Genomic DNA, 24,496 nt, shown 5'->3' with positions numbered 1-24,496 from the left:
AGCTCAAAACGGTCGGGTTGAGCGTGTTCATCTTACTATTCTCAATTGTATACGGACGGTACTGCAACAAACTGGGCTACCAGCAATCTTCTGGGCGGAAGCAGCTATGTACATGGCATTCTCTCGCAACTGTGCACCCGTTGGTACACACAAACTCGTTCCATTTGAGCTATGGTATGGCAAGAAACTAAAAATGAACCGACTACACGCCTTTAGAACAAAAGTATTCTTCAGAGATCACATGAATCCCAACAAATTGGAAGTCAGATATAGGGAGGGCAGGTTTATGGGCTACGCACACGACAGCAGCACGGCAGACTATCGAGTCTACGACTCCGAACGCAAGAAAATAGTCATTACGCGAGATACTATATTTAATAGTAATTTGAACGAGATTACTGCAGCAAGCACAACACCACGGGTATCACCACCAGAAGACGGTCAGACATTGGACAATACCGTTATCCTCTCAATCAAGGATTCTACATCAACACCAATTCCAATTGCAAACTTACCAATAAGTCCTCAGCGCGCCTTGCTGAGACAACTAGCCGCACTGGATGTACGGGCACAGGACATACCAGATGGAAATGATGGTTCAAACCATTCAGAAGACTCTAGCAACTCAAATGATCCCCTTGGTCTCACAGACGACCCAAGCACATGGGGAAATCTTGCAATGGCAACACTAGCAGCGTCAACCGCCTCAGCACCTCAGTCATACCGAGAAGCGGTAAACTCGGGTGAGGGGGAGCAGTGGAGAGCGGCAATGAAAGAGGAATTAGCAAAGATGGACAAATACAAGGTCTGGAAACTTGTGGATCGACGTTCAGCAAATCGAATACTCAAAGCAAGATGGGTTTACACACGGAAAATCGATGGCAAAACCGGCAAGGCAGCAGCATTCAAAGCACGATGGGTTGCCAAAGGCTTCTCTCAAATTGAGGGTGTCGACTTTTAACGAGCTATTTGTGACAGTAGCTCATAAAGATTCAATTCGAGTGTTTCTGGCACTGGTCAATTTACTACAACCTTGAATGTGATCAAGTCGACATCAAAGCAGCTTTCCTCAATGGCGATCTAGAAGAAACGATATACCTGGAAGCGCCAGAAGGCAGTGATATACCAGCAAACAAGGTATTACTACTCTGCAAGTCACTGTACGGTCTAAAACAATCTCCCTGCTGCTTTGATAAAGCACTGGATCTCTGGCTTAAATCACAAGGGTTGGAACCTACTCAAGCAGATCCCTGCTTCTATGTCCAACGGCGTGAGGGGGAAGTACTCATGCTCTCGGTACATGTGGACGATCAACTCATTGCTTGCAACTCTCGATCTGCCTTGGACGACTTCAAAAGGGTGCTCAATGCAAAATTTGAGTGTTCTGATTCTGGACCAGCTGGGTACTTCCTTGGCTTCAACATACACCACAAACGAGATCAGAACAAGCTCTTCATCTCCCAGGAACACTACATGGACGCCATACTGGATCGATTTGATATGTCAAATTGTAACCCAGCAAAGAATCCTCTGCCCAGCAACTTCAAGGCATTACCAGCAACCGATCTCGAACATGAAGATGCACGCCATCGTCCATTTCCACAGGTAGTTGGTTCCATCCTCTATGCCTCTACTGTCTCTCGACCTGATCTTTCACACGCCGCCGGAGTTTTATCAAGATTCATCAGCAAGTGGAATGAAAAACACTGGCAAGCAGCAAAACACTGTCTCCGCTATATCCCTGGCACCTCAGACCTCTGCCTCACCTTTGATGGCGACTCTAGCAAGCAAATAGCACTTGGCTATGTGGATGCAGATTGGGGAGGTGACTTAGATACCCGAAGATCAACCACTGGATATATATTCAAGATATACGGCGGAATAGTGGCCTGGAAGTCAAGAAGGCAACCGACTGTTGCTCTTTCAATTACAGAGGCGGAATACATGGCATCAGCGCATGCGGCACGTCAAGCAACCTGGCTTTGACGCCTTTTGGACGATCTGCAACTTGGACTTGGTCAAGATCCTCTTCCTTTACTCAATGACAACGCCGCATCGATTGCACTTGCGAAGAATCCAGTCAATCACGAACGATCTAAGCACCTAGCCATGCGTCACCATTTTGTAAGAGAAAAGGTTCAAGACAATTCAATCTCCCTTTCACATGTCCCCTCTGCAGATAATTTAGCAGACCTCCTTACAAAGTCCTTGCCCTCCCACACTTTCTCTCGACTTTGTAGCTTACTTGGTATCCAACGGCGATCTGATCAAGGGGGAGTGTCGGAATTAAATGATCATTCGCTTACGTAACAGCTACAACACTTACACAACGCTACTGCGGTACCGTACTTAGCTATCTGCAGAACTAACTTTCTCTTCTTCCTTTCTCTTCTTTTCTCTGAGCATGCAATTTTATCTCAACATAATTGAACCTTGCCCGATCCTCTCACAATAGCCACTGTCTGAGCCTTGTCCGACTCTCCTACGATAGTATTAGTTCCGTCTCCTAGCTAGTCCTCCCAGCTCGTATGCACTTCAACAGTCATGTCAGGTTTTGAGAGTGTCAGTTAATGTTGCACTGAAGAGGAAAGCAACAGCATGACCCGCTCTGATAGGGCGCAGTGAGTAAGGCCGAGGCGTTCTTGTCCTTGTTCCAGAGATGCGAGAGAAAGCCATTGCGGTGGGTTAAGTGGTTTCCCGACCGCCACAATCAGAACATTGTCACAGGTGATGCCGGGGAGATCTAGCGTCCCCCTGCCCGTGACCGCAAGCCCAGAGCCGTTTTCAGAAGCGCCGATTTTGATAATAAATGTGTCACTAGCAGCGTTGACATTACTAGTAATATTGATGACATGCGCATCTTCTTCATTATCTTACTTGTTGGAGAGAGACAGATAGGACAGAGATGTTGGCAGTAGCATCATCCTCTTGGGCCATATTTGCACTTGAACCCCCGGATTTATGGCGTTAAGAGTTGCTCTGAGAGCAGTCGACCGTGTTGTGTGTTGCCACGCAGTGGATGCTTCACCATTTCCGCTCCATTCTCTCTTATTGCCGTTGTCGTTGCTATTATGATTACCAGATTTTCAGAATATGGTAGCTTTGTTGGCTGCTGTGGTGTCATCGGAAACGTGTCATGTCAATTTTGCCTTTACCACAGCTTGTACAGCAGAAGTGAGTGGATCTTAAAGCCAGACTGTCTGTTTGAGGGTGCTGAATGACTCAAGATGACTCAGGAAGCGCCTTAGTCATTGCATAGGCCAGGATTTGATCCGACAGGTTCTCATAACCGCTGTTGCTGATCTGGGCATGTGCTGAGCAGATTTCCGCCATCATTTTGCTAGGGTCTTCTCCCTTACTTGCTGGCACCGCTCAATGCTGAAGGAGGTGCGCCTGTCGAGCTCCCACAGCAGCAATGCAGATTGCTTTGAGTTTGTTCCAGAGCAATTGAGGGTCTTGTGTAGTGACAGAACGCGCTGCAAAGTAAAGAGATGCCTGGATATCCACAGACAGTGAGTGATTGAATGATGATGGTAAAAGCTTTCCCAGCTTGTTTGAAGAGTACAGCATTGACAGCACAGGGTGTAGAGCTGATAGGAATGATAGGCAGTGTGAATATGTCAAGGTCTTTGAGCAGGAGTGTTACGACCCGTCCGGAGGGGATACTAGGACGGTGTACGTAGATAGACTTGGATTAGAAAGGTAATCCGTAGACTTGTGTAACGTCACGGGCGAGTGGTTACTAACTAGGAAGGATCACGGGCTAGCTATGAGGAGTACTCTGGTATCACTGATAGGTGTCTTCCTAGCAAGAGGCATGACAACCATTGATACTGTTGTAGAGGAAGAGTATTCCTCCCGCCCTTATCCATGTTTTGGCCGATCGACCCGTAATATATGCCACTATCAGATCTCTGAGATTTGGTCATAACCCCTTACATGATGAGACTTCTACGAGTTTCGTCTGAACTTCCACTATTCTCGTACAAGTAGACTCCTGATCTGTCTTCAATCATGCTTAAAAATGCTTCACAGATGAAGCGCGACAATGTGGAACAGCCATGCATGTTTGTGTTGTACAACGGGAATGATGGTGCAGGCTGAGGAACAGTCCAATAGATCGAATAAAGAGCAACGTTGACGAGAGGGGTATCAACCGAAAGTTTGAGACGACCGAGTCGCTCGCTTCTGCTTGCTGAGACGCTATTCGGATCATGGTCAGCATAACAAGGCAAATCAACGATGAATGCGCGCTCACCCAGTCATCCTTGTTGGCAGCAAATCGATCGAAGAGCGGTTCAATCTTTTCTGAAGCTTTACGCTTACTGATCTTGTTCTGATCAGCAACCCGGAAGAATGTGGGCGCGACTTCTGATAACCATTTTGGCTCGATGAGAGTGACCTGGTGCATATACTCCTCTGCGAAACGACGTCAGCAGGGTTAGGCAGTCACACAGGTCGACCTCAACGTACTAGCGGTGAGAACAAGCTCGTAGTAAACACACCACTCTGGTGGTCGCTGGAAAAGGGCGCTGGAGGGGTGGATGCTGACCGGGGTACCCTCAACCAGGGTTTTGTAACCTTCGGTCGGGTCTGGAACCTTTCAGTCAGTCATCGGGCGTTGCTGACATCCGCTGTTTGCTGAAATTACCTTTTTTGGCCGCATTCCTGAAGAAACCCGAGCAGATAGCCATTCGCACTCTATTGAAGTTGGTACCACAGGATACTGTGAGGTCAAGTTAGCATACACCCATACCGCAGTTACCGATTTTGCCGTTTCTTACGTACCCAGATCGTGCTTATAACGGTCCATGATACCGATTAATTCTGAGAATCATCAGCTGTATCCCATACCTAAGATCGTCCGTCTAGCGTTGAGAAACTCACGCTTTCTCACATCCTGAGCGGTTTTCATAGCCCGGGTTTGGATAAAGTTTTCGAAGCACCAGGGGTTGCTGAACTTTGAGATTTTCCACCCATTGTAAACAGCCTGGGTTGAAGCTTCAGAATTCACTTCCAATAGCCCAAGTTTTCGTGTCACTCACCAATAGAGTTAGCAGATCACCTTCGGGTTGGTGAAACTTGGCTTTCTTTGCGTCTGCCTGCGCTTGCTTGTCTTTCGGTCGATAGTACACCTGACCACCAGCTTGTAACATTGCGACAATAGTCAGAGCTTCCTCTGAACATCCATAGTCAACAGACTTGATAAGCATTTTCGAGAGAGCCGGATCCAGTGGGAAGTCGGCCATTTTCCGTCCTATTCTGGTCAACAAGCCTTCATCGTCCAGGGCGCCAAGCGCATACAACTGCTCGAGTGCGGTCAACATGGTGGCAGCAGGCGGAGGATCCATAAAGTCAAAGTTGATAAGATCGTTGATACCCATTGCTTTGAGAGTGAGAATCGTGGAGGCCAAGTTGGTACGCTGGATTTCGGGAATCGGGTTAGGCAACATCTCGTTTCGATAAGCAATCTCAGTGTATAATCGATAACATTTGCCTGGGCCCGTACGACCCGCTCGACCGGCTCTTTGTCGCGCTTGAGCTTGCGAAATAGGCTGCAAAGGGCATTAAGGTCAGCCACGTCCGAGGCGAGCGATGCAAGTAAGAAGAGGTGAAAAACCCACAGTCACGACTAAGGAATCCATACCAAGTTTAGGGTCATATGCGTTCTGTTTTGCGAAACCGGGATCAATAACGTAATAAATTCCGTCTATCGTGATACTGGTCTCCGCGATATTCGTGGCAATCACAACCTTTCGGGCACCAGGAGGAGGGGGATCGAAGATTCGTGACTGCATCTCCGACGGCAAAGCAGCGTACACCGGCAGAATGAGAAGTTCTGGGACTTGAGGACCGAGGGCTTTAACTCGTTCGTACAGGACTTCGCAAGCGGTATCGATCTCTTCTTGTCCAGTCAGGAACAAAAGGATATCACCAGCGGGCTCCATCAAGTGGATCTGCAGAATGGTGATGAGAGATGCTTCAAGATAGTCGGGTTCAGGTTCTTTCGTGTACAGCGTTTCAACTGGGAACGTTCGACCCGGGATCGTGAAAATGGGGCAGCCCCAGAAATACGTTGCGAACTTTGCAGCGTCCAGTGTTGCGGATGTACAAATCAGCTTAAGATCTGGCCGTCTCTTACAAGCCTCTGTGTACTGATATCAGGCACAATTGGTGACTCGTTGAGAAAGCGATTGGACTTACTTTTCAGCAGACCGAACAAAACATCAGTGGCGATCGTCCTCTCATGAGCCTCATCCAGCATGATGACCGAATATCTTGTACAATCCGGGTCGACGAGAAGTTCTCGAAGAAGCATTCCATCCGTCTATTGGATGGTCAATCCGAAATCTCTCCTCTGAGAAAGCACCAGACCGCACTCACCATGTACTTGATTTTGGTTTCAGGACTCGTTAGATCTTCAAATCGAATGGTGTAGCCAACCTCCGCCCCAAGCCGACACCCAACTTCCTCGGCGACTCGCTTGGCCACCGAGACGGCAGCCACCTTTCGGGGCTGCGTGCAACCAAGACGGCCTTTCTCAAGGAAACCTTCTTCGGCCAAGTATTGAGCCATTTGCGTGGTCTTTCCAGACCCGGTATCTCCGACCACCACCAGAATCTGGTTCTGTGAGCACGTTAGTAGGTGTCCGGGCAATTATCCATTATCGGCGCCGACACTTACATCTCGAATAGCCTGAACAAGCTGATCTCTCAATTTGTAGATAGGTAGACTTCGTCTTTGCTCCTGTATGCTAAGCGACGTGATTCTGCCGTAAGAAACGACTTTGTTGGCTGCCTTCCAGGCCGGTGTCTGAGCAGCTTTCTGACCCATCAAGTTCCCCTTGATGTCTGATGCAAATTGTCGATCTGTTTGACTGGCCATGGGGTCCAACCAGGGCTGATTGATTTCGCGGGATTCCGAATCCGCTTGCTCGTTGGCTTCCAATCGTTTCAAATCCCTACGCTCCTTGGCAAGCGAGGCTCCGGCCAAAGCAGCGCGATTAAGTGTTCTACAATAGCAGGTCATTATCTACACAATAGTCTTACATCAAGCACGGAAAAGTTATCGTCGAATACTCACCCGTCTGGAGCTTTGATGATTTTGACCGGCGAGAGTTCCAACGTGACTTTCGTCTGACCAGACAGGAACGAAGGCTCTACCTCGTTGACCTCGATGTCGATATCTTCCTCAATCTCGGGGTTGGCAACGGATGTATTGAAGTCTTCATCCAGGTCCGGGTACTGCAATAATATCAGCGACGGCGTGATATGGTCCCACCATGATTTCGCCACCTACATCCGCAGCATCGACGACACCACTGGCAATCAGCTGTTTGATCTCAAACCTTTCTGGACTAGAGAGACGTTTGGCACTCGAGCCTTTGCGCTCATCGACATGTATGAGAGGGGTTGCGTTGCTGCCAGAGGTTGGACGAGCGGCCATCTTTCGTTCGTCGTTTGCGATTTCTTCAGCAGTCTTGACACGCAGATGTGGACTGAAGAGGATCCCGTCAGACGCACCCATTTCCAGTCTGATGAAGTACTTACGAGAGGTCCGAACCAGTGCTCTGATCCACATCCTTCATGCTCAAGCCGACTTTAGTCCCAGCTATGGTCATAACCTTGACTTTTACTGGTTGACCTCGTTTCACGAAATCACCAGCAGCGGTGACACGCCCATTGGTGATGGCCGAAACATGCACTAAACCTGTGAGGAGTGTCAGCCAATGATCAGATAGCCAATGAGGTAGCCATGACTTGCCCTCAGTCCGGCCCTGAACGCCCTCCAAGGTGACGAAGGCACCAAAGTCTCTGACGTTCGAGACACTGCCATTGTAGATCTTGTATAATACCGGTCGGTCATCCATCATCGGTCGTCCAGTTCGTCCTCGATCCTCACGTCCACCTGCGAAACCATATCCGTCCTTGGAGGCTAGCCGACTGCCATAGCCATTATCCCGACCATCGTACCCTTCGCCATTTCGCATCTTCTTGGCAGCCGGTTCTCCGTCCAAGTAGTCTTCAGCGGCCGGTCGATTACGACGCTGAGCAACAGCCGCCAATTGAGCCATGGTATCGTCCACAGAGAGAGATTTTGGCAGCTTGTCGGTCATGGGTTCTTTAGTTGCTCTCTCTTCCAGATACTTATCTGCTGGTGTCCATTCTCGGTCGGGTACCGATAATCCGGGGAATTTACGCGCTTGAAGTTGCTTCTGTTCATCCATTATCGAGCCGTTTTTCTCTGTCGACTTGCCGGACATGGCGGCTGCTCTGGCTTTTGCTGCTTTTCTTTTGTATTTGGGGTGCATGGTAACGATCAGACGGTCAAGGTTTTTGACGAAAGAATCCGGAAAATCGGCACCAATCTCGCCCAGCTTTGTTTGGAAAGCTTCCGGTGTCTTACTCTGCTCATGTAACTGTGTTGCTCGTGGGTCAGTGACAACTAGCTCAAATGACCTGACTCGTGCGGTAACGAAAGGCTCACAGCGATGACAAACTCGGCGAGCTTTTTGTCCTGTAGTTTGGTGTGATTGAAGAGTTCCTGTGAAACCCTTGACACGAGAGACAAGAGTTCCAGTTTGTACAGCTCCTTGTCGGTCGACATCTTGTCAATGCCCATGCGTAGGAGCGGGAGATCCTGATTGCGCTTTAGTCACAAGAATTGAGCAGATGACGCCCTTTTGTTGCTTGAGGAACGGAGGAGGATGAAAGAGGGTGTGAAGCAGTTTACATGTACGAATTGAAATCGGATGCCTTTGTTATGTGATGCATCAAGTTATATGGGCGGACCTTTTGCCACCGTCAGACGCGGTATCACTTGTGCCCGGCAAAGGCCTGCGGGCGAAAATTGCCACGTCATCTTGTCTCGGTGGATCGCCGTACGTGTATGCATAAAGGAGTTCAGATATCTTCCATCTTTGGACGACTACGAACCCCAGACCAATCCCGACCCAGACACTACGGTCGAAATCTCCAAAGAGAGTCAGGAAGAAGAGAGGAAAACTGAGGACAGGACGTGGTAACTCGTGATTATGGGTCGTGAGGTAACGGGTATAGTGTCGATCCGATCATTACATTTCAATTGATAACGTCAATCCAAATTGTCCATGAAGGTGTATTGTCCATACGATCAGTTCAATCAATAATGCGGAGGTGCCTATGGGTCACAATAGTCAGGTAAGGAAGAAGGTGAGCGATGAAGCTGGAACTTACTGCACCGGGAGGAAGGTTCGAGGCATGTCCCCCGTTGGAGGATATCGGACTAACGAGCTGATTGCGCGATGAGCTTCGCCTTTGATGACGAGAAACCCGTCGGACTGGATCATGCGCAGTGACTTGTCCCACAGTGCGAACGGGTCCAGTGTCCACCAATGACACTCCTCTTTGAGAAGATTGACGAGTGCGGCCTGATGCTATCCGCCGGCCAATCTCTTCCGGATCTGCATACGTGGCCGTAGACAATGATGTACCACTCAAAGCTGGTTCGGGTGACGTTGACTGTGGAAGGTAGTTGGGCGGTAAAATAGGTTGCTCGGCTTCGTCTTGGTAGACCTCGTTGGCGTAAGGCTGATAAGCATTGTACGAACTTGAATGGCCGTAGTTGGAAGGATCGTCACTGGGCCCGCGTTCGAGGTTATTTGAGGTACCAGACTCGGCTGAAGATGGTGAGTGATCTCTGCCAAGAGACACTCCTCGAGCGGGAGGCAGAGCGAGCTGTGACATGCTTGCGGGATGAGTCTCAGGACTTGGTGCCAACTGACTCATTGAAGCAAAGCTTTGGCTTTGACGGAAGAGTGGATTGCTTTCGGTCGTACCTAAACCGCTGTTGTAGGTTTCGCTTGTTGAGACCACTGAGTACCTGTTGGAGGGATGAGCACTGGGCGGGTTAGCGAAAAGGCTGCAACGATGACAAAGCAGCGCGACTTACCTCTTCGGCGAGCTGGACCGCTGAACAACGTCGTAATACTGGGAGTCCCTCGACGTAGTTCCGTTTCGCCACCGTCGCTCTCGCTCAAATTCGACCCATCTCTTCATCACGATATGACTCGAGTCAAAAACGCCTTCTTTGCCTCCGTGTGACTCTTCCTTCGCCACACCGGCAATCTTTCGTGTTTCTCCCCAGGTGAAATCGTCCATATGCCAATAGGAATACGCGGGTAAGACCAGATTCCACACGGGAAGGGAAAGAAGGTACATCAACATCCAGCCGACATAGGCAACCTTGCGAGAGGTGATAACGATGAGAACACCAGGCAGCCCAAGAATGAAGGCGAGAAGGATCAAAGAAACGATTGGGCGGGGGATATGCGTGACCGATTGAGGTATAATCGAGATGATGACGATGTACAGGGTAAAGCTGATGGCAGCTGGAAGGACGAGGGTACCGACCAGGTCCATGAAGACAACGAATTGCATGGAGAAGCAGAAGGTCCCACAAAGATCGCGGACGAGCATGAGTTCGAACAAATTGTGTACAGTCGAGTTGATCCATCGACGACGCTGCGATAGGAGGATTCGGAAAGTATCCGGGACGATTGTCTTGCAAACAGCTTGGGGACAGAAGACCATCTTTCGCTTCGGGAAAGTCTTTAACATCAAAGTCGACAGATATCGATCTTCACCTAGCAAGAGCAGGTTCTTCTTGTGCAGCGTGTCGACCACATTTTCGGAGTAATGTTCACAAATGTCGGGATTCGCAAGAATAGGGACCCAATAACCGCGATCACCTTTGGGCGCCTTGATACGGTACATACTGAAACACCCGGGCAGGCATGTGACACCGCCGAAGACCGACTCGAAAGCTTTCGTCAAATGATGGGAGATGTAGTACTCGAACACTGCATAAAAACATCAGCTTGTCACGAGGCGTAAACGATTTGAGCCAGGCATACCTTGAATCATAGTCACCCATGTCTCGGATTTGTTTGCGATTTTCGTTTCGCCACAAAGTCCCATAATCTCGTAGTCGTTCACCATGCAAGCGTTCATACGTGTTAGCGAATCCGGAAAGACCTTTGTGTCCGCGTCGACGCAGAGAACGGTCTCGTAGCGATCAGGAGGAATACCAGTGCAGCGCCAAATAGAGTTGAAGAACTCGTATTCCAAGGTGGTCATACGTTCGTCAAACATGACCTTTTGTAAAAAGCTCATGAGGACCATTTGAGAGTCACGTTTCCCACGGTTTCCAGGCTTTGCGTCGTTCGCCTCAAGAGGGTTACCGGTCTTGGCGACTAGAACCATTGGAACTCTTTGCTGCTTCGAAGCTTCTATCGTTTCCGAATCGTACGAATAGAACCCTGCGTATACTTTGGCCATGTTGTGACGCTTGTGACCGTCCGCAATGGAAACGTATGAATGTGCCTCAATTTCCTCGGCCGGAACGACTAACTCCTTCATCATACCCAGAACGATATCAGGGGTGTATTGCTTTGATCCAGAACCTCGAACCATACCGTCGCAAATCACAAGGATAAGCTTGTGCGAGTTGGGATAATCGGTGGTAGCAAGCGAGTCAAGGGTAGTTCGGAGACCTTCAACCGATTCCGAGTAGGCGGTGACGAGGCAGATCGATTGAACAAGGGGAAATTGGAATGGCTCAAAGTCTGGTGCAGGTTGAGGTACGATATTGCCGAGAGGGAATGGACAGTTAGACGGATTGTTAACGGACTGATCTGAGAGAGATTGGTGAGAGTCGTCTCTGAACGGTAAAGATGTCGAACTGCGAGAGTTGCGAAGCATTGGAGAGCCAGGTGGGGTCGTATGAAGCCCTGGACCAAGCTTTCCTCCATACACACTTGAAGCCTGACGTCGTGAGTCGCCTCCCATGCCGTAAGCAGTGGAAGGTCGAGACGATGCTACCAGCATAGGCTCCGCCTTGCTGAAACGGGAAGTGGTCGGCAAGAAGACGGTTTTCCTAGAGTTGCCACCGCTGCTTTTACTGTTGTTAGTCGCGTTTGGGCGAAGATAGCCAGGAGCGGCCCGATAGATGTCGTCCGTCCAATTTTCGATTTCTGCTGCTCGCTTCATTCGCTGCTGATAGCTTTCTCCTTCGAAATTACCAAGACGCCAACTGAGGAACCAGCCGAAGACAACCGCCATGCAGAACTTGATCATGACAGCACCTAGAATGAAGACAAGCGACACATACAGGACGATGTCGGACGCTACACATCCGATCGATATACTGTCCACGAATCCCACCTGGATAACGTCCGTCAAACATCGAGCATACTGAGTATGACCAGATCGTTCGATCAACGCGGTGATGTCATGGCCAGCGTAAGTCGAGTTTCTCATCTTGATCGTGTCGAAAAAGGATGGGTAGGAAACTTGGGTATTGTCCAGCCACTGGAGAAGGTTCATATCGATAACCACACTGAGTCGTCAGTCAAAGAATTGTTTCTGCCTCCACTCACGATTTGTACACTGCCAGATTGCGCGCCGGATCCTGAACCCGTTTCCACGTGTAGTAGATTTCGGCCGTTGGAGCGATCTTGTTGAACTGATCTTGGGCAGCACGACTGGTGTGACAGTTGGTGTTGTCGGTGTACCCAGTAAGATTCTGTGGAGATGTTCCGTTCTGATCGTGGAGGTTGCAAGGGAAATACCAAGCCATTTGATTGCCTTGACTTTGGATCCCCGATCCTCTCGCAGGAGTGATAACATCAATGCAGTGTTTGTTCACGTTCTGAAACATGAAACTCGCGTCTTTACCGCCGGCCATCCACTGATCCATATACAGAGGGCTGGTTGAGCCGTTGAACATGGACCCGGCGGCGGGATGTCTCCATCTTGAGAAATCGTAATCGTAGCCATTGATGACTAAAGATCCGTTGTTCGCTTGACCACCAGCGATTCGAATAGGCTGCGTACCACAGACTGTTTGCGTGAAACCGAATGTGAGGAAACCGACGGCGGCCATGAGGTATCCGACGATACCGACGATTCCCATCTTCTCCCTCCATGCACGCTGCGCATCGGGTGTCCGCTTACCGAACACGTTCCGCAGGACGAAGCCGGGGACGCAAATGGTCAACAAGTAACAGTACACCATCCAGCAATCCTTGGGACCGGGCGCAAAATTTCCCAAACAACCAAATTCTTCTTCTGATTCCTTTTTTGGACCTGCGCCAGCTCGATTGGCTTGTGCACCGGTTGGAGCCTGTCGCGGCGTCGCTTGAGAAGCTCTACGCCTGATTGTTGCGCCTCGCTTGAAAATGTTGAGTCCGGATTGGTGATCGACGTCGTCGCTTTCACGGGCCAGTAGGGATTTGCCACGGCGAAGATTAGCACCGCCAGTCCGGGGGTTGTACGGCTGGTTGCCAGTAGCTACGAGATCAGCGTGCGCTAATTCTCAACCCAACTTACAACTTGGTTGGACATCGATCTGATCTTCCGCTGCATGTTCCCGATAATGCCACAGCCGATGGTTCGGGTCGATACGTTCTCTCTCCGGTCGAACCATGCTTTTCTTTCTCCTTACATCCGCACCGTTCGATACCGAGAACCCCTGGGCGTTGACAGAAGCCACATCGACATATGTTTCATCGTCATACCCAAGCGGCTGGGTGTTGTATGCGCCAGCAGAAGTGCCTGATCCGGTTGTAGCAAAAGACGATTTGGAGGGAAGATTTTTGGCCGGTGGCCGAGGTGGTTGGTCTCCGCGGACTGTTCGACGAGAAGGTGTTGCAGCCTCTTGGAAAGAGACATTTTGATTAGGAGCGGGTCGTGACATTATGTGTGCAAAAAGTCTGTAGGAGCGCTGTTTGAAAAGTTATCAAAAGCACATAACCGTTGCCGTGGTCATCAAAGTCGTGAAAGCGTGCTCAGAAGCGCGTCCGTGATATTGTCACGACAGGGCGGCAGGGCCTAATGGGTGGACCGATTAGCGTTGAGACTTCAGACACGCGATAAAGGAGATGCGGACGCCGGGCATGTCACCGATGATAGCAGGATGGATCAATGTGATGATGAAATACGGGAGAGGAAGGGGACAGAGATCATCGCAAGAACTCGTTAGGGGAGACAAACAATGGATAATCGATCATAAGTTGAACGAGAACTCACCGAATGGGGCGACGAACAAGAAGCGATATGTGTTGAGCTGTCCCTAGCTCCGCCTCGACGTCGAGCTGTTCCAGTCGATGCACAGTGAGCGAATGATGTTTGTGAAGCCGGGAGGGAATGGTGAATCGTTTGGATCCAGAACGAAGAAAGGAAACAAAGGATTGAGCGAGAGGCTGTGTCGAGTGGGGGGAAGAGGTCCTGGTTGATAACGTAAGATTGACCGCGGGATTTGAGGGTTTTCCGAATTTGGGCGATCAAATCAAATTGTTCGCGGATGGAGGTGGTGTAGAGGTTCAGAGCCAAATCAATCGGACGACCGTTGCAACAGATGAGATGGTGAGTGTGAGAGAGTGTTCCTTTCGGTTGCAAGTGATGATGGATAGTGGGATTGATCGCACGAGTGGATACGATCGAACAGGCGAACTCAAGAATGGCGAGAAATAGAAGAAACCTGAACAAATAAAGAAACAACAGGGGAGTCAGCACGCGCGAATGTGGCGGTTGTATCGATGCGCGCCGCAGTAGTATGCAGTAGTAGCTTGGATTATGGGGGAGTGAAGGGGTAAAAGTAAAAAGGCAGGCGAACTAGGCACGGGTTCTGACAGACTGAGAACGGGATACGTCATAATTCCCCATTTCATCCGACCACGACAGCCCCATGTGTCATTGATCTCCGCGCGCCTAAGAGAGTATCATGCAGGGGTGGAGCTCCGCCTTTTCTCCTCTCGATCTACTAGTAGTTGTCACCCCCTCTACATGCCCAGCGTGTCGTCATGAACACTTTTGAAAAGGAAAAGCCAAAACATCTGAACTCACTACCATCCGCTCTCTCTCTCTCTCTCACACACACACACACACATACACACACACACGTACTACCATCATATACCACAACCTCCGCATCCACTCTAGCCCTCATCTTTTATTTCACCGTTGTCCCATCACTTTCGATTCTCTCGTCCTTTCTTACAATAGCTGACCTCAGTTTCTCGTCACGTTCGTCCATGACTCCTTTATCCATTTACCCATACCGATCATCCTATATATACCTGCCTTGATGCCTTCATCCGTCATGTCACCCACCGCACGTCCCTTCTCTCCCTCACCCCCCAGGGAGAACCGGCATTCCGCCTCGAGACCACCTTCCCTGCTTTTCGGAGCCCCTCCGGTCGGAACCGTGGCGACATCTTCTAGCATCAATCTTTCCGCTCTTCCTACCACCCCTTCTCCCAATCAATCGATTCTCGGACGATCCCCCTCTCATGATCACAACATATCCGATCTGGGATTCTTTGGTTATATCGATCACTCACACCGTCGACATGATAGCGAACCGAACCTCGTTCTTGCGAGCAGGAAGGGAAACGGGACTGCAGAAGGAGAGTTCGTAAGAGGTCGACCGTCAACGAGTCTTTACCAAAGTATGCGACAAAGGTGAGGCAATTCACGTTATTGTTCTCTCCACGAAATTGACCTTCTCGCACACAGCGATTCAGAGTCCTCGACTTCATCTTCCTCTCCGCCGTTAGGCGCCACATCACTGTTGTCAGCTTTAGCATCTGCTACACCTCCGAATACCAGTCGGAAAGGAACTCCTCCTTCACGCGACGACGTCGAGGCTAACGAACCTCGGGCTCGTCTCCCTAACGAACCTTATAACTATCAAATATTCTCAGCACAAGACCATCCTGGGTCGCCTAAGTCTGCACACAGTATCCTCAGCTCTGCATCCTCTGGCGTTGGAATCATCCCCAGTTCTAGATCGCTCCCCAGATTGCATCAACCCACTGTACTCAAACGATCATCTGGTCGAGGATTGGTCTATCTCCCTCCTGCTCATCAAATATCACCTTCGAGCAGTTCTTTCGCGTTTCATCACTCGCATTCCAGGCACTCTAGCTCATCTGGGGCAGCGTTCAACCCTATTGCTCATTCAACGCCCGATCGGCGTCCTCTCTCTCCGACATTCCCGTCAGGCAGTGGACCTGGTGAGGAATTGGTAGGCGCAGAGATCCTGTCCAAGGAGAGGTCAGAAAGTCCTCATGCCAACGATTCACAGAGCTCTGTTTGTCAGTCACTTGGACCCAGATTGTTGCCTTCATCAGTTCAGCAACCTACGATAAATACTACCTCCGCTCAGCAGGAAAACACCGGTGCAATCGACAAGTTGGGTACCGCCTCAGACTCTCAGGCGAATCATGGAATAATCAACCAGACGATAGATCAGCACGATCCTCCCACTACTCTTACCGACCCGGTACAAACTTCACTAGTCGAAGTGGGCTACAGATCGCCAGGCGATTCATCCATCGAAAAGGCTGCGATAACACGCGACGACGATGGCTTACAGGAAAAACACGAGGGTGGGCTCGGAGCACGGTCGCGCGGTGCATCAGGACCTCCTGAAAGTAATGAAAATAATGACCTTGTAAGTGCCGAAGCGTGATCCATTTGCTTACTGGCTGATGTCTCGTTACAGCCTGAGTCCTCCGTGACTGTCCCAGCATTTCAGCCGGCAATCAATCCGCACGCTCCGCAAACCCTGTCAGGAGACGATGGCACAACGACACGCGAACTAGTGTCGCAGCTCAAGGTGCCTAGCTCGTTCGTTGGATCTCCAAGTCACATTGACAGTTCGATTGAGGAACCGGACCAGCTTAGTGTGGGTAGATTTCCTCTTGGTGACGATTTGCTTTGCTGACTAAGTTCATTTCAAAGTCGAACGAGGTGCCACCAGATCATGAGTCCGTGTTGAAATCACAAGGAGCGATACCGGAGACTGCGTGGTCAGGGCCATTCTCATCGACCAATGATCAACAACATATCATACCGTACAGAGCTCGCGGCCAAACCAATTTAATTCATCTTCTTCCGCCAGCCGGTCACGAACTGCCGTCAGCACTGACGTTTTACGCGGGTCTTTCGCAAACCTCTCAGCCCCTTCCTCAGCTGAGTCGATATCGTCTTGAGGTCTCTCTGGCATGGAACGAACCTACAATTCTGCGTTGGCTTCCCGGACGTAGCTATGTTCCAGACTGGAACCTCAAGGTGGTCGGGGGAAACGCAACGGCTCCAGTCGTATTCGACGTACGAGAAACAGCGCGGGCTGTTGTTGCTAGATTACCCATCGTCGGTGGTATCGCCTCGTGGATGTAGCCAATAGAATATGGTGCTGTTGTAAATGTGATGCATTATGTGACATGTCGTCAATCATTTACGTGGGAAAATGGCATAGAGATGATGCTAGAATGTGTATGTGATGGGTATCCGGGTTTCAATCTTTAGCCGAGAAACTTTTGGAGACTATGCTTCGTTCCCTCGTCCGCCTTATCCCAGTATGGACCTAGGCCGACCGCTTGAGCTTGCGTCAGGATTTGAACGACATAGGTCTTCAGGGGCACAGCGTAAGCTGGATCAGCGTCCTCTAGGGCAACACGACGTTTCCCTTCCGGCGTGTCTGATGCGCGGCGAGTCAGAACAGGACCTTTTTTGACCTCTACCGTAACACACCTTGTATGTCGGTCCAAAGAGTGGAATGCTCATCTTGCCAAGGTCTCAAGCCAGCCCTGAGGGATGGAATCAGCAAGTTCACAGGCAAAATGTCCACATTGCGACCCACTCTGTGCCCGATGGATCCTCGAACGTGGTCTGGACTTCGCCCAGGACATCAAGGAAGATATTCACTAAGGGGTCAGTCCTCGTCGCCGTCGATTCACTCACTGAACTCTCCATCGAAACGATCCAAGACTTGGTGATTGCCCTAATTGTCAGCTTTGGGAACTTATGCTTGACTCACAGTAGTCAGTAATGCTCCTGCACCCATGGCGACAGCTTTACGCATTCGTGTTTCTCCTCCCAAATAATCAAAGTTTCGCCAGAGCGCATCCAGAACTTCTTCGAGTAGCTTCGCACCATCCTTTGACTGCATCCGAGCAGACTCTCCAACCATTTGTAGGAACATATTTGGGTCGACCATGGCTATCCTTGCGAGTATCTCCAGATAAGCAGCCAGCACAAGGCCAGAAGCTTTGTCGTCTTCTAAAGCCACGGTTATATGCTGGAAGATACCCGCGTGGAGCAGAAGAGGTGCAAGCTGAGCAAGCGGGGCTGTACGTATAAGAAGCGATATAGACAAGAGCAACCGTTTGATCGAATTCGAGTTGCTCTTACTAGCGACAAGAGCCTTGGCCAACGTCGAGGTTATAGCAGCACCGTAGGTCTGAGCTGTCAGTCTCGACTCAAAACGCAGGCACTTACCTGTGTAATGCTTGCAGCATCTAAGAGAATGTACGAATCAAGCAAGCCAAGCAATTTTGGTAAAAGATCCATGTTTTCTCCAAGCATGTTGAGTAGACCGGGAAGAAGTCGAATGAGGCCAGTTGTGGCAGTAGGTTGGTAAGGTGAAGCAGCGTTATGCAGCGCCGTTTGCCACCTATCTCATATCAGCGAAGTCTTGTCCTACAGAGAGTACCTACAGGATCAAACCATCCTCCTCGAAGAAATCTTTCGCTGGCGGTTGCAAACTCTCTTCGATCAGGGGGATGACGAGCTCCATCAGGTCACCTGAGGACTCCTTCGCGGCCTTGTAGTAATTCAGTGAATTGTCAACCTTTCCTCGAAGTATGCTTACAGAAACTAGCTTGGTCGTAAGGACGACAAGCGATGCCTTAAACAGCCATTCCCCCTCCAGGCCCGCAGCGTTGTGCCCTGTACTGTTAGCCCCAATACAACCTGTACACTCACAAAGTCCCGGAACAGCTTGCGCCAATGTAGGCAGAAATGGTAGGATTTTATCCCCTACCCGTTCAATCACAACACCGATGGTGTCATTGACATACCGTTTCCCGTCCAAAGTATTGGATTCGCCAATCAATTTGATTCTAATTATTAGCTATAGCGCAAAAGAAACACTCACAATTCTTGTACACTTTGCTGGAGAAAAGGTACGAAGTAGTCGATCGGTAATTCCCATTGCTACAACATCAGCCTTTGGCTCAACTTGGTCGTACTCACATCCACACATTCCTTGATGGCAATTGCCGCAGTCAAATGAACAGCCCGGTCGGATGACTCTCCTCGTTCGGAGAGAAGATGTAGGAGTAGCTGCCATACGATCGGGAGTTTCGCGCATTCTTCGTCTCCGCTCACCCACTCCTTGATCAACCAGGCGATACGGCGTTTCACGATTCGGTGTCTGATTGTCAGCTTCGATTCTACGACCGGAACGACTCACAAAGGCTGCCCTTGTCCGATCCAAACGCCCATGCCATTCAACAAGGCGTTGAAATCCACACCTCCATACGCGGACATCGATCTGCTCAGTCGACCCAGAGCACAGTAGACAGATTCGCGACGTAAGACAGAGGGGAGATCATTCGGTGGAGCCGCTGAGGTGTCAGTACAACGCCACATACAATGACATACCTTCTGTTGTAGCCAACAACTTGAGCATTTCAGGCTCGATGACTTTGTTCTCACGAGATATGTGTCGACAAGAGTTATTCAAGGCGATGAGTACTCGCTCAGCACATGGCTGCAGCTTGTCAGAGAAAGCCACATTAAACACAAGCTCACCCTAAACTCGAATGCCCATGCCTCCTCATCTACACTTTCTGCAATAAGCCACTCTTCCGGCTCGTCCTCAAGAGCTTCCAGATCGGTGGATGTCAGGGGAAGCAATTTATCGACCAGCAGGTGAAACGCCGAAAGTATAAATTCGGGAGAAAAGACTGAGATCAGTCGCGTCCTGACGATGTGGACTTACTCTCTGGGTGATCGAATGCCAGAATAGGGAGGAGATCTTTGAACAGAAGCAGGCCTAGAAGCAGGAAGCGCTTCGGATAAGGACAAGAATCGGAATCTAATTATCAGCGAGGTTCACCAACGAGTCGACATACCGTCATTCGCAACAGAGCCATCTGAACCCGCTACGACCCCACCTACTTCGCCCCACCACCATCCTACTCCTGCTGTCACACCCGGTACTTTGCAAAAACCCTTGGGATCTATAGCTAACATGACTCGCCACCATTTGCCCACTGCTCGGAGGTGTTTGGTAAGGGAGCGAAGCAGTTTCTCTGACCGAGGTTCGGAAACGATACGAAGCCGGTGAGACTGAATGATAGGAGCGTGGTGAACAGTGTGGTGGACTAAAGACTGTATCTTTGGATATGTGAGCGACGGCCAACAGGATCTCTCACTCACTTTTGAATGGGAGTCGTCTGTCTGTAAACCTTTGGCTCGAGACCAGTGCCATTGGCAGAATCGCGCCAGAGTTCTGATGAATCAGCTACATCAAGACTGAGCTACTCACTTGAACGAATACCTTCCAGCTTCGCCCAGCACCCAGTCGCCTCTTCCATTTCGTTCATCTTCGCCCCATACCGCCAAGACCCTCTGAAGCGGATCGGTAAAGACTTGCTCGAATGCCTGCATCACCATCGCACCTTGGGTCACCTTTACGGTACGCCATTCCTTGACAAGGGCATTGATCGTCCAGAGCGTATTCAGAAGCACGGTACTCGTTGATGACGACGAGGCCACTGAGTTATTGAGATGGGCCAGACAAGTGAGCAGTGGTTGTAAGAGAAGCTGAGGAAGATTTTGCCACGTCCTCGGATACTCGATTCGAGCGACCGCAACCAGCAGACCCAGCTGAGGTCGAGCGATCTTGACACGATGTCAGTCTCGGAACTTATCTTCTCACGACTTACAGCCAGATCTTGTTCCTCAAGGAAGCGAAACAATCGCTCTCGAATTTCCGGCTTTCGTGCCTCGGGTACCAACCTGCTACGGTCAGCGCTGATGATACCAGACTGCAACTCACGCCTTGCTTCGCCATTTTGTTTTGAGCTCTCGAGCGGTAATAACCGAGGCCATCAGACGCTCAGGCTGGCTCAGAGACTGATCTCCAGCTAGTGCATGAAGAGCGATGAAGAATTCTGACGATCAGCCATTGATCAGGCGAGATTACAACTCACCAGGCTCCTTGAAGAGATTGGAGAGGGTCTGCTGGTCGCGCACATACCCCTCATTAGAGGATGGATTGACGACTGCATGCAGTAACACGCGGAGATCGGTGGACATCTTGGGCGACAAGGTGGTTCTCTGACCCCGAGTGATGTCGCGCTTGAAAGCGCAGACAGCTGATTGGGATTATGAGCGAGTGAGCGGATCGTTGTGACCTTGCGATTCACAACTTTCGTCCTCTTTCAACAATCACGATAGTATTATCTCGGCCTGTTTTTGACTTCGGGCTGTGATTACGTAAAAGGTCCTCAGGAGCCAAAAGTTCAGACACCTTCATTCACCTTCATTGACCCGCCAGTCTTATAGGTTTGGATCTTGACTCATACAAACAGCTTGTTTCTTTCTCAAATCGTACTTGTTGCTCGTCTGGTCCATGTCTGCCAACGACTCGACGCAGGGAACCAGTAGCATGGTGCCCTCGGCCTCCATGTTTCATTCTCGAGTACACGTCGAGATTGGTGACATAGTGATTCTATATATGGTGAGTCGAACCCCAGTCGTGCCAAGGCTGATGGTAGTAGTCTCGAGACAACATGACAGCTATCACAGTTACGCCCGGAGAGTCGTTTCACAACAAATTCGGGCGATACTCCCACGACGACATCGTCGGTCAGAAATTCGGCTCCAAGGTGAGCGACCCTTGACAAACTGGGATAACAGAGCTGTCGAATTTTCATCTTACTCGTGATCGTCTCAAAGATGCATTCCCCTCCTCCTCATTCCGGGTATCTCCATCTTCTCCGTCCTACGCCAGAGCTATGGACGCTTTCATTGCCGCATAGGACTCAGATCTTGTATCTTCCCGACATATCCTATATTACCATGCGACTGGGAGTTCGAGTGGGGGGAAAGGTCATTGAGGCCGGGACTGGAAGCGGAAGTATGACCCACAGCATGTCACGGACGGTAGGGCCAAGAGGTCAGGTCTTCTCGTTCGAGTATCACCGACCTCGATATGAGGCCGCTCTGTGAGTTTCTGATATAGCTCCCACCACCACCACCCCCTCCCCGTGTACTGATGTATCTGTTCAGGGGCGAGTTTGAGACCCACGGATTGACCAATGTGACATTGCAACATCGTAATGTCTGCAAAGATGGCTTCGAGGGCGCCAATGACGTCGAAGGAGGTGTGTGTCTTACGTCTCCCCATCTCGAAGGATCTGTATCGCTGAGAGCATGCAGTATTCCTCGATCTCCCTGCTCCATGGGAGGCGATCCCGCATGTGGTTCAGACGTTACGGGTGAGGATCGCGTGGTTGAGCAAAGTGTGCTAGACTGATCGGTGGATGCTATCGAAAACAGCAAGACATTATCACAAGAATATGTTCTTTCAGTCCCTGTCTGGAGCAGGTCTTGAAAACTGTGTCTACTCTTCGCTCGGAAGGATTCTCCGGTACGTCGATCAATCCCGATGGACCTTTGAGACGCCTCTGATCAGACTTGTACAGATGTATCCACTCAGGAAGTACTGATACGAACACACGAGCTCGCCCCCCCTCCCGCTACGTCTACTTCGCACCTCGGCTCGGTCACCGCAATAGTGGACAGATTAAAAGGCCACGAGAAGCGCAAGGAGGAACGTAGGATGATCCAGATGAAGACAGCTCGAGAAAAGGCTAGAAAAGTAAAGGTGACCGCTGAGGAAGAGGTGGCGCTGGATATATCGGCAGAAGCGGGCTCAAAGCGAAAGCTGGAGGGGGAGGTAGCTGCTGTCGACTCTTCACATACAGCGCAGGAGGAGTCTTTGGTCTCGAGCGAGCAGAAACCATCAATAACGAACGGTAGCTCACCTTGGTGGTCCGAACCACCGGTAACTTTTGACAATGTGGTTCTCACCAAGCCCTCGGCCGAGATGAAGGGCCATACCTCATACTTAACGTTTGCGATACTGTATCCCCAGTCTGTCAGAGAAGGTATCGCTGCTCAGGAGAGTCATCGACCGCTACGAGTAGCACAACTCGCCGGAGCGACTCTCCGAGCTGGCAGTCAGGACACAGAGTACGGGAGCGATGGGCTGGATGAGGTCATGGGCACTTTGACAGAGGAGGAGATGGTAGCCTTGGCAGGTCAATGAACGATGCTGGCATGTATGCATAGTGACCGCCTCTCGGCATCATTGGAGTCACGACTCATAATTCACCTCTTCTCATCCTTCCGGGCAAGGAGTCCTGAAGACTTCTGGCGCAATGACGGACACGGTCAAAATCCTCTCTCTGTGCTCCGACCATGGCCGCAATATCCTTCCAGTCATTTACCAACCCCTCACTTCTCATTCTCGTGAACAAAGATTCCCCCGGTCTCAACAAGAGCTCTATGATAGAATGGATTATGAGCTTGGAGTCGCTTGTATCAACCTGGATGTACTCACCAAGGATATTGCTGCGCACCGCCAAAGACAGAGTGGAGCTGCCGCTACCCCCTGCTCGACGTCCGCTTGTTGCGGACCAATCTGCCTGAGCTTTGCAGTCGCATCCGCACGTCGTGCAGATGGGCTCCATGTCACGGTCGAGGGCTCGGAGAGGCGTTCCGCCGGTAGCGCTGGTGGATTGCGAGTTCAGTTGCCCAATCCGCTTGGTCTTCTTGGACCTCATGACCCCAACCAATTCAATATCACTGTCGTCGTGGTCAACCTCTTCGCTCCGTTGTCGCTTTCCATCGCTCGTTCCGAGGTCAATATGATCCAGCTCTAGATCGCCGTCGGAAGTGATGCGATTGTTGCCGACACATAGGTTTGCAATATATCCGCCGCCCAAGTGCTGCTTAGCAAGCAGAGAATCATTAGCAGCGACCACGATGAGATCGAAGTGACGCTCACCTCATAGATCTTGGTGGTAGGCATCGAGGTTTTCCCGATCCCTACGATCTCATCGTCATTGGAGTCGCCGTCCAACCGAAGCACTATCTGAGCATGACGAATCTTTCGTCAGCATAATACGAATAGGAGAGGGGGAAGGTTGAGCCAGACTCACTTTATCTGAGGTCAGGCCTGAGGTCTCTGATCTACCGGATGTGGCTGATGAAGAGTCTTGATTGTTGAGAGTATATTTCACCAGTCGATGTTCAGTTGGAGGAGGTGTGAGGGGGATATAGGTAGCCACGGGAGTGGATGGTCTGGAGTGCATGTCAGGATTGTTTCTCGGTTGATCGACTTGGACAAGGGAAAGAGTTCCTGTAGTATGTCTAGAAAGCTGTCCGATGGGATTTGCTCAGCCTTCTTCGAGAATGTGATTGTGTGAGAAGCAGAGCAGAGTCAGAAAGAGCACCAGAAAGAAGCCAAGAAGGGAAACAAACGAAGAGCAGCAGCAGACATGATGCTTGGACTAAATTTATGTCGGGGTGAATCAATTTTCCTCGCACACGCTGGGATTCGAAAGGACACCAGGAAGCCATTCCCCATG

The 24,496-nt window shown here is 50.3% G+C and overlaps 6 protein-coding genes across 6 annotated transcripts; 2 read left to right on the top strand and 4 right to left on the bottom strand.

Moving 5' to 3' along the window:
• Positions 1-4,152: 4,152 nt before the first annotated feature.
• On the bottom strand, positions 4,153-8,607 carry IAR55_002094 (uncharacterized protein; the record flags this gene model as incomplete). Its single annotated transcript, XM_066945211.1, has 16 exons — positions 4,153-4,203; positions 4,259-4,419; positions 4,474-4,593; positions 4,652-4,726; positions 4,789-4,827; positions 4,888-4,990; positions 5,046-5,555; positions 5,625-6,148; positions 6,205-6,328; positions 6,385-6,627; positions 6,685-7,012; positions 7,084-7,244; positions 7,300-7,498; positions 7,551-7,710; positions 7,765-8,419; positions 8,488-8,607. 16 exons carry the CDS (start codon positions 8,605-8,607, stop codon positions 4,153-4,155), a joined length of 3,573 nt encoding a protein of 1,190 aa, XP_066803900.1.
• Positions 8,608-9,141: 534 nt separating this feature from the next.
• Positions 9,142-13,737, bottom strand: IAR55_002093 (uncharacterized protein; the record flags this gene model as incomplete). Its single annotated transcript, XM_066945210.1, has 6 exons — positions 9,142-9,159; positions 9,216-9,879; positions 9,931-10,840; positions 10,895-12,378; positions 12,428-13,317; positions 13,384-13,737. The coding sequence occupies 6 exons, from the start codon at positions 13,735-13,737 to the stop codon at positions 9,142-9,144; spliced, it is 4,320 nt and encodes a 1,439-aa protein (XP_066803899.1).
• Positions 13,738-15,126: 1,389 nt separating this feature from the next.
• IAR55_002092 (uncharacterized protein) lies at positions 15,127-17,225 on the top strand (the record flags this gene model as incomplete). The annotated part of the gene is made up of 4 exons (XM_066945209.1): positions 15,127-15,503; positions 15,558-16,497; positions 16,549-16,731; positions 16,788-17,225. The coding sequence occupies 4 exons, from the start codon at positions 15,127-15,129 to the stop codon at positions 17,223-17,225; spliced, it is 1,938 nt and encodes a 645-aa protein (XP_066803898.1).
• Positions 17,226-17,350: 125 nt separating this feature from the next.
• IAR55_002091 (uncharacterized protein) lies at positions 17,351-21,155 on the bottom strand (the record flags this gene model as incomplete). Its single annotated transcript, XM_066945208.1, has 15 exons — positions 17,351-17,526; positions 17,580-17,635; positions 17,689-17,816; positions 17,866-18,252; positions 18,327-18,501; positions 18,545-18,651; positions 18,700-18,776; positions 18,985-19,043; positions 19,303-19,496; positions 19,644-19,798; positions 19,967-20,231; positions 20,274-20,346; positions 20,395-20,738; positions 20,783-20,901; positions 21,050-21,155. The coding sequence occupies 15 exons, from the start codon at positions 21,153-21,155 to the stop codon at positions 17,351-17,353; spliced, it is 2,421 nt and encodes an 806-aa protein (XP_066803897.1).
• A 316-nt stretch (positions 21,156-21,471) lies between these two features.
• Positions 21,472-23,172, top strand: IAR55_002090 (uncharacterized protein; the record flags this gene model as incomplete). Its single annotated transcript, XM_066945207.1, has 7 exons — positions 21,472-21,564; positions 21,620-21,727; positions 21,798-22,066; positions 22,131-22,225; positions 22,281-22,339; positions 22,401-22,491; positions 22,547-23,172. 7 exons carry the CDS (start codon positions 21,472-21,474, stop codon positions 23,170-23,172), a joined length of 1,341 nt encoding a protein of 446 aa, XP_066803896.1.
• Positions 23,173-23,227: 55 nt separating this feature from the next.
• IAR55_002089 (uncharacterized protein) lies at positions 23,228-24,220 on the bottom strand (the record flags this gene model as incomplete). The annotated part of the gene is made up of 4 exons (XM_066945206.1): positions 23,228-23,409; positions 23,467-23,857; positions 23,914-24,000; positions 24,068-24,220. 4 exons carry the CDS (start codon positions 24,218-24,220, stop codon positions 23,228-23,230), a joined length of 813 nt encoding a protein of 270 aa, XP_066803895.1.
• Between the last annotated feature and the right edge of the window lie 276 nt (positions 24,221-24,496).

The sequence above is a fragment of the Kwoniella newhampshirensis genome, chromosome 4 (genome assembly GCF_039105145.1).
Source record: "Kwoniella newhampshirensis strain CBS 13917 chromosome 4, whole genome shotgun sequence".
In the NCBI taxonomy this organism is placed as follows: Eukaryota; Fungi; Basidiomycota; class Tremellomycetes; order Tremellales; family Cryptococcaceae; genus Kwoniella; species Kwoniella newhampshirensis.
This window is presented reverse-complemented; position numbering and strand designations above follow the sequence as displayed.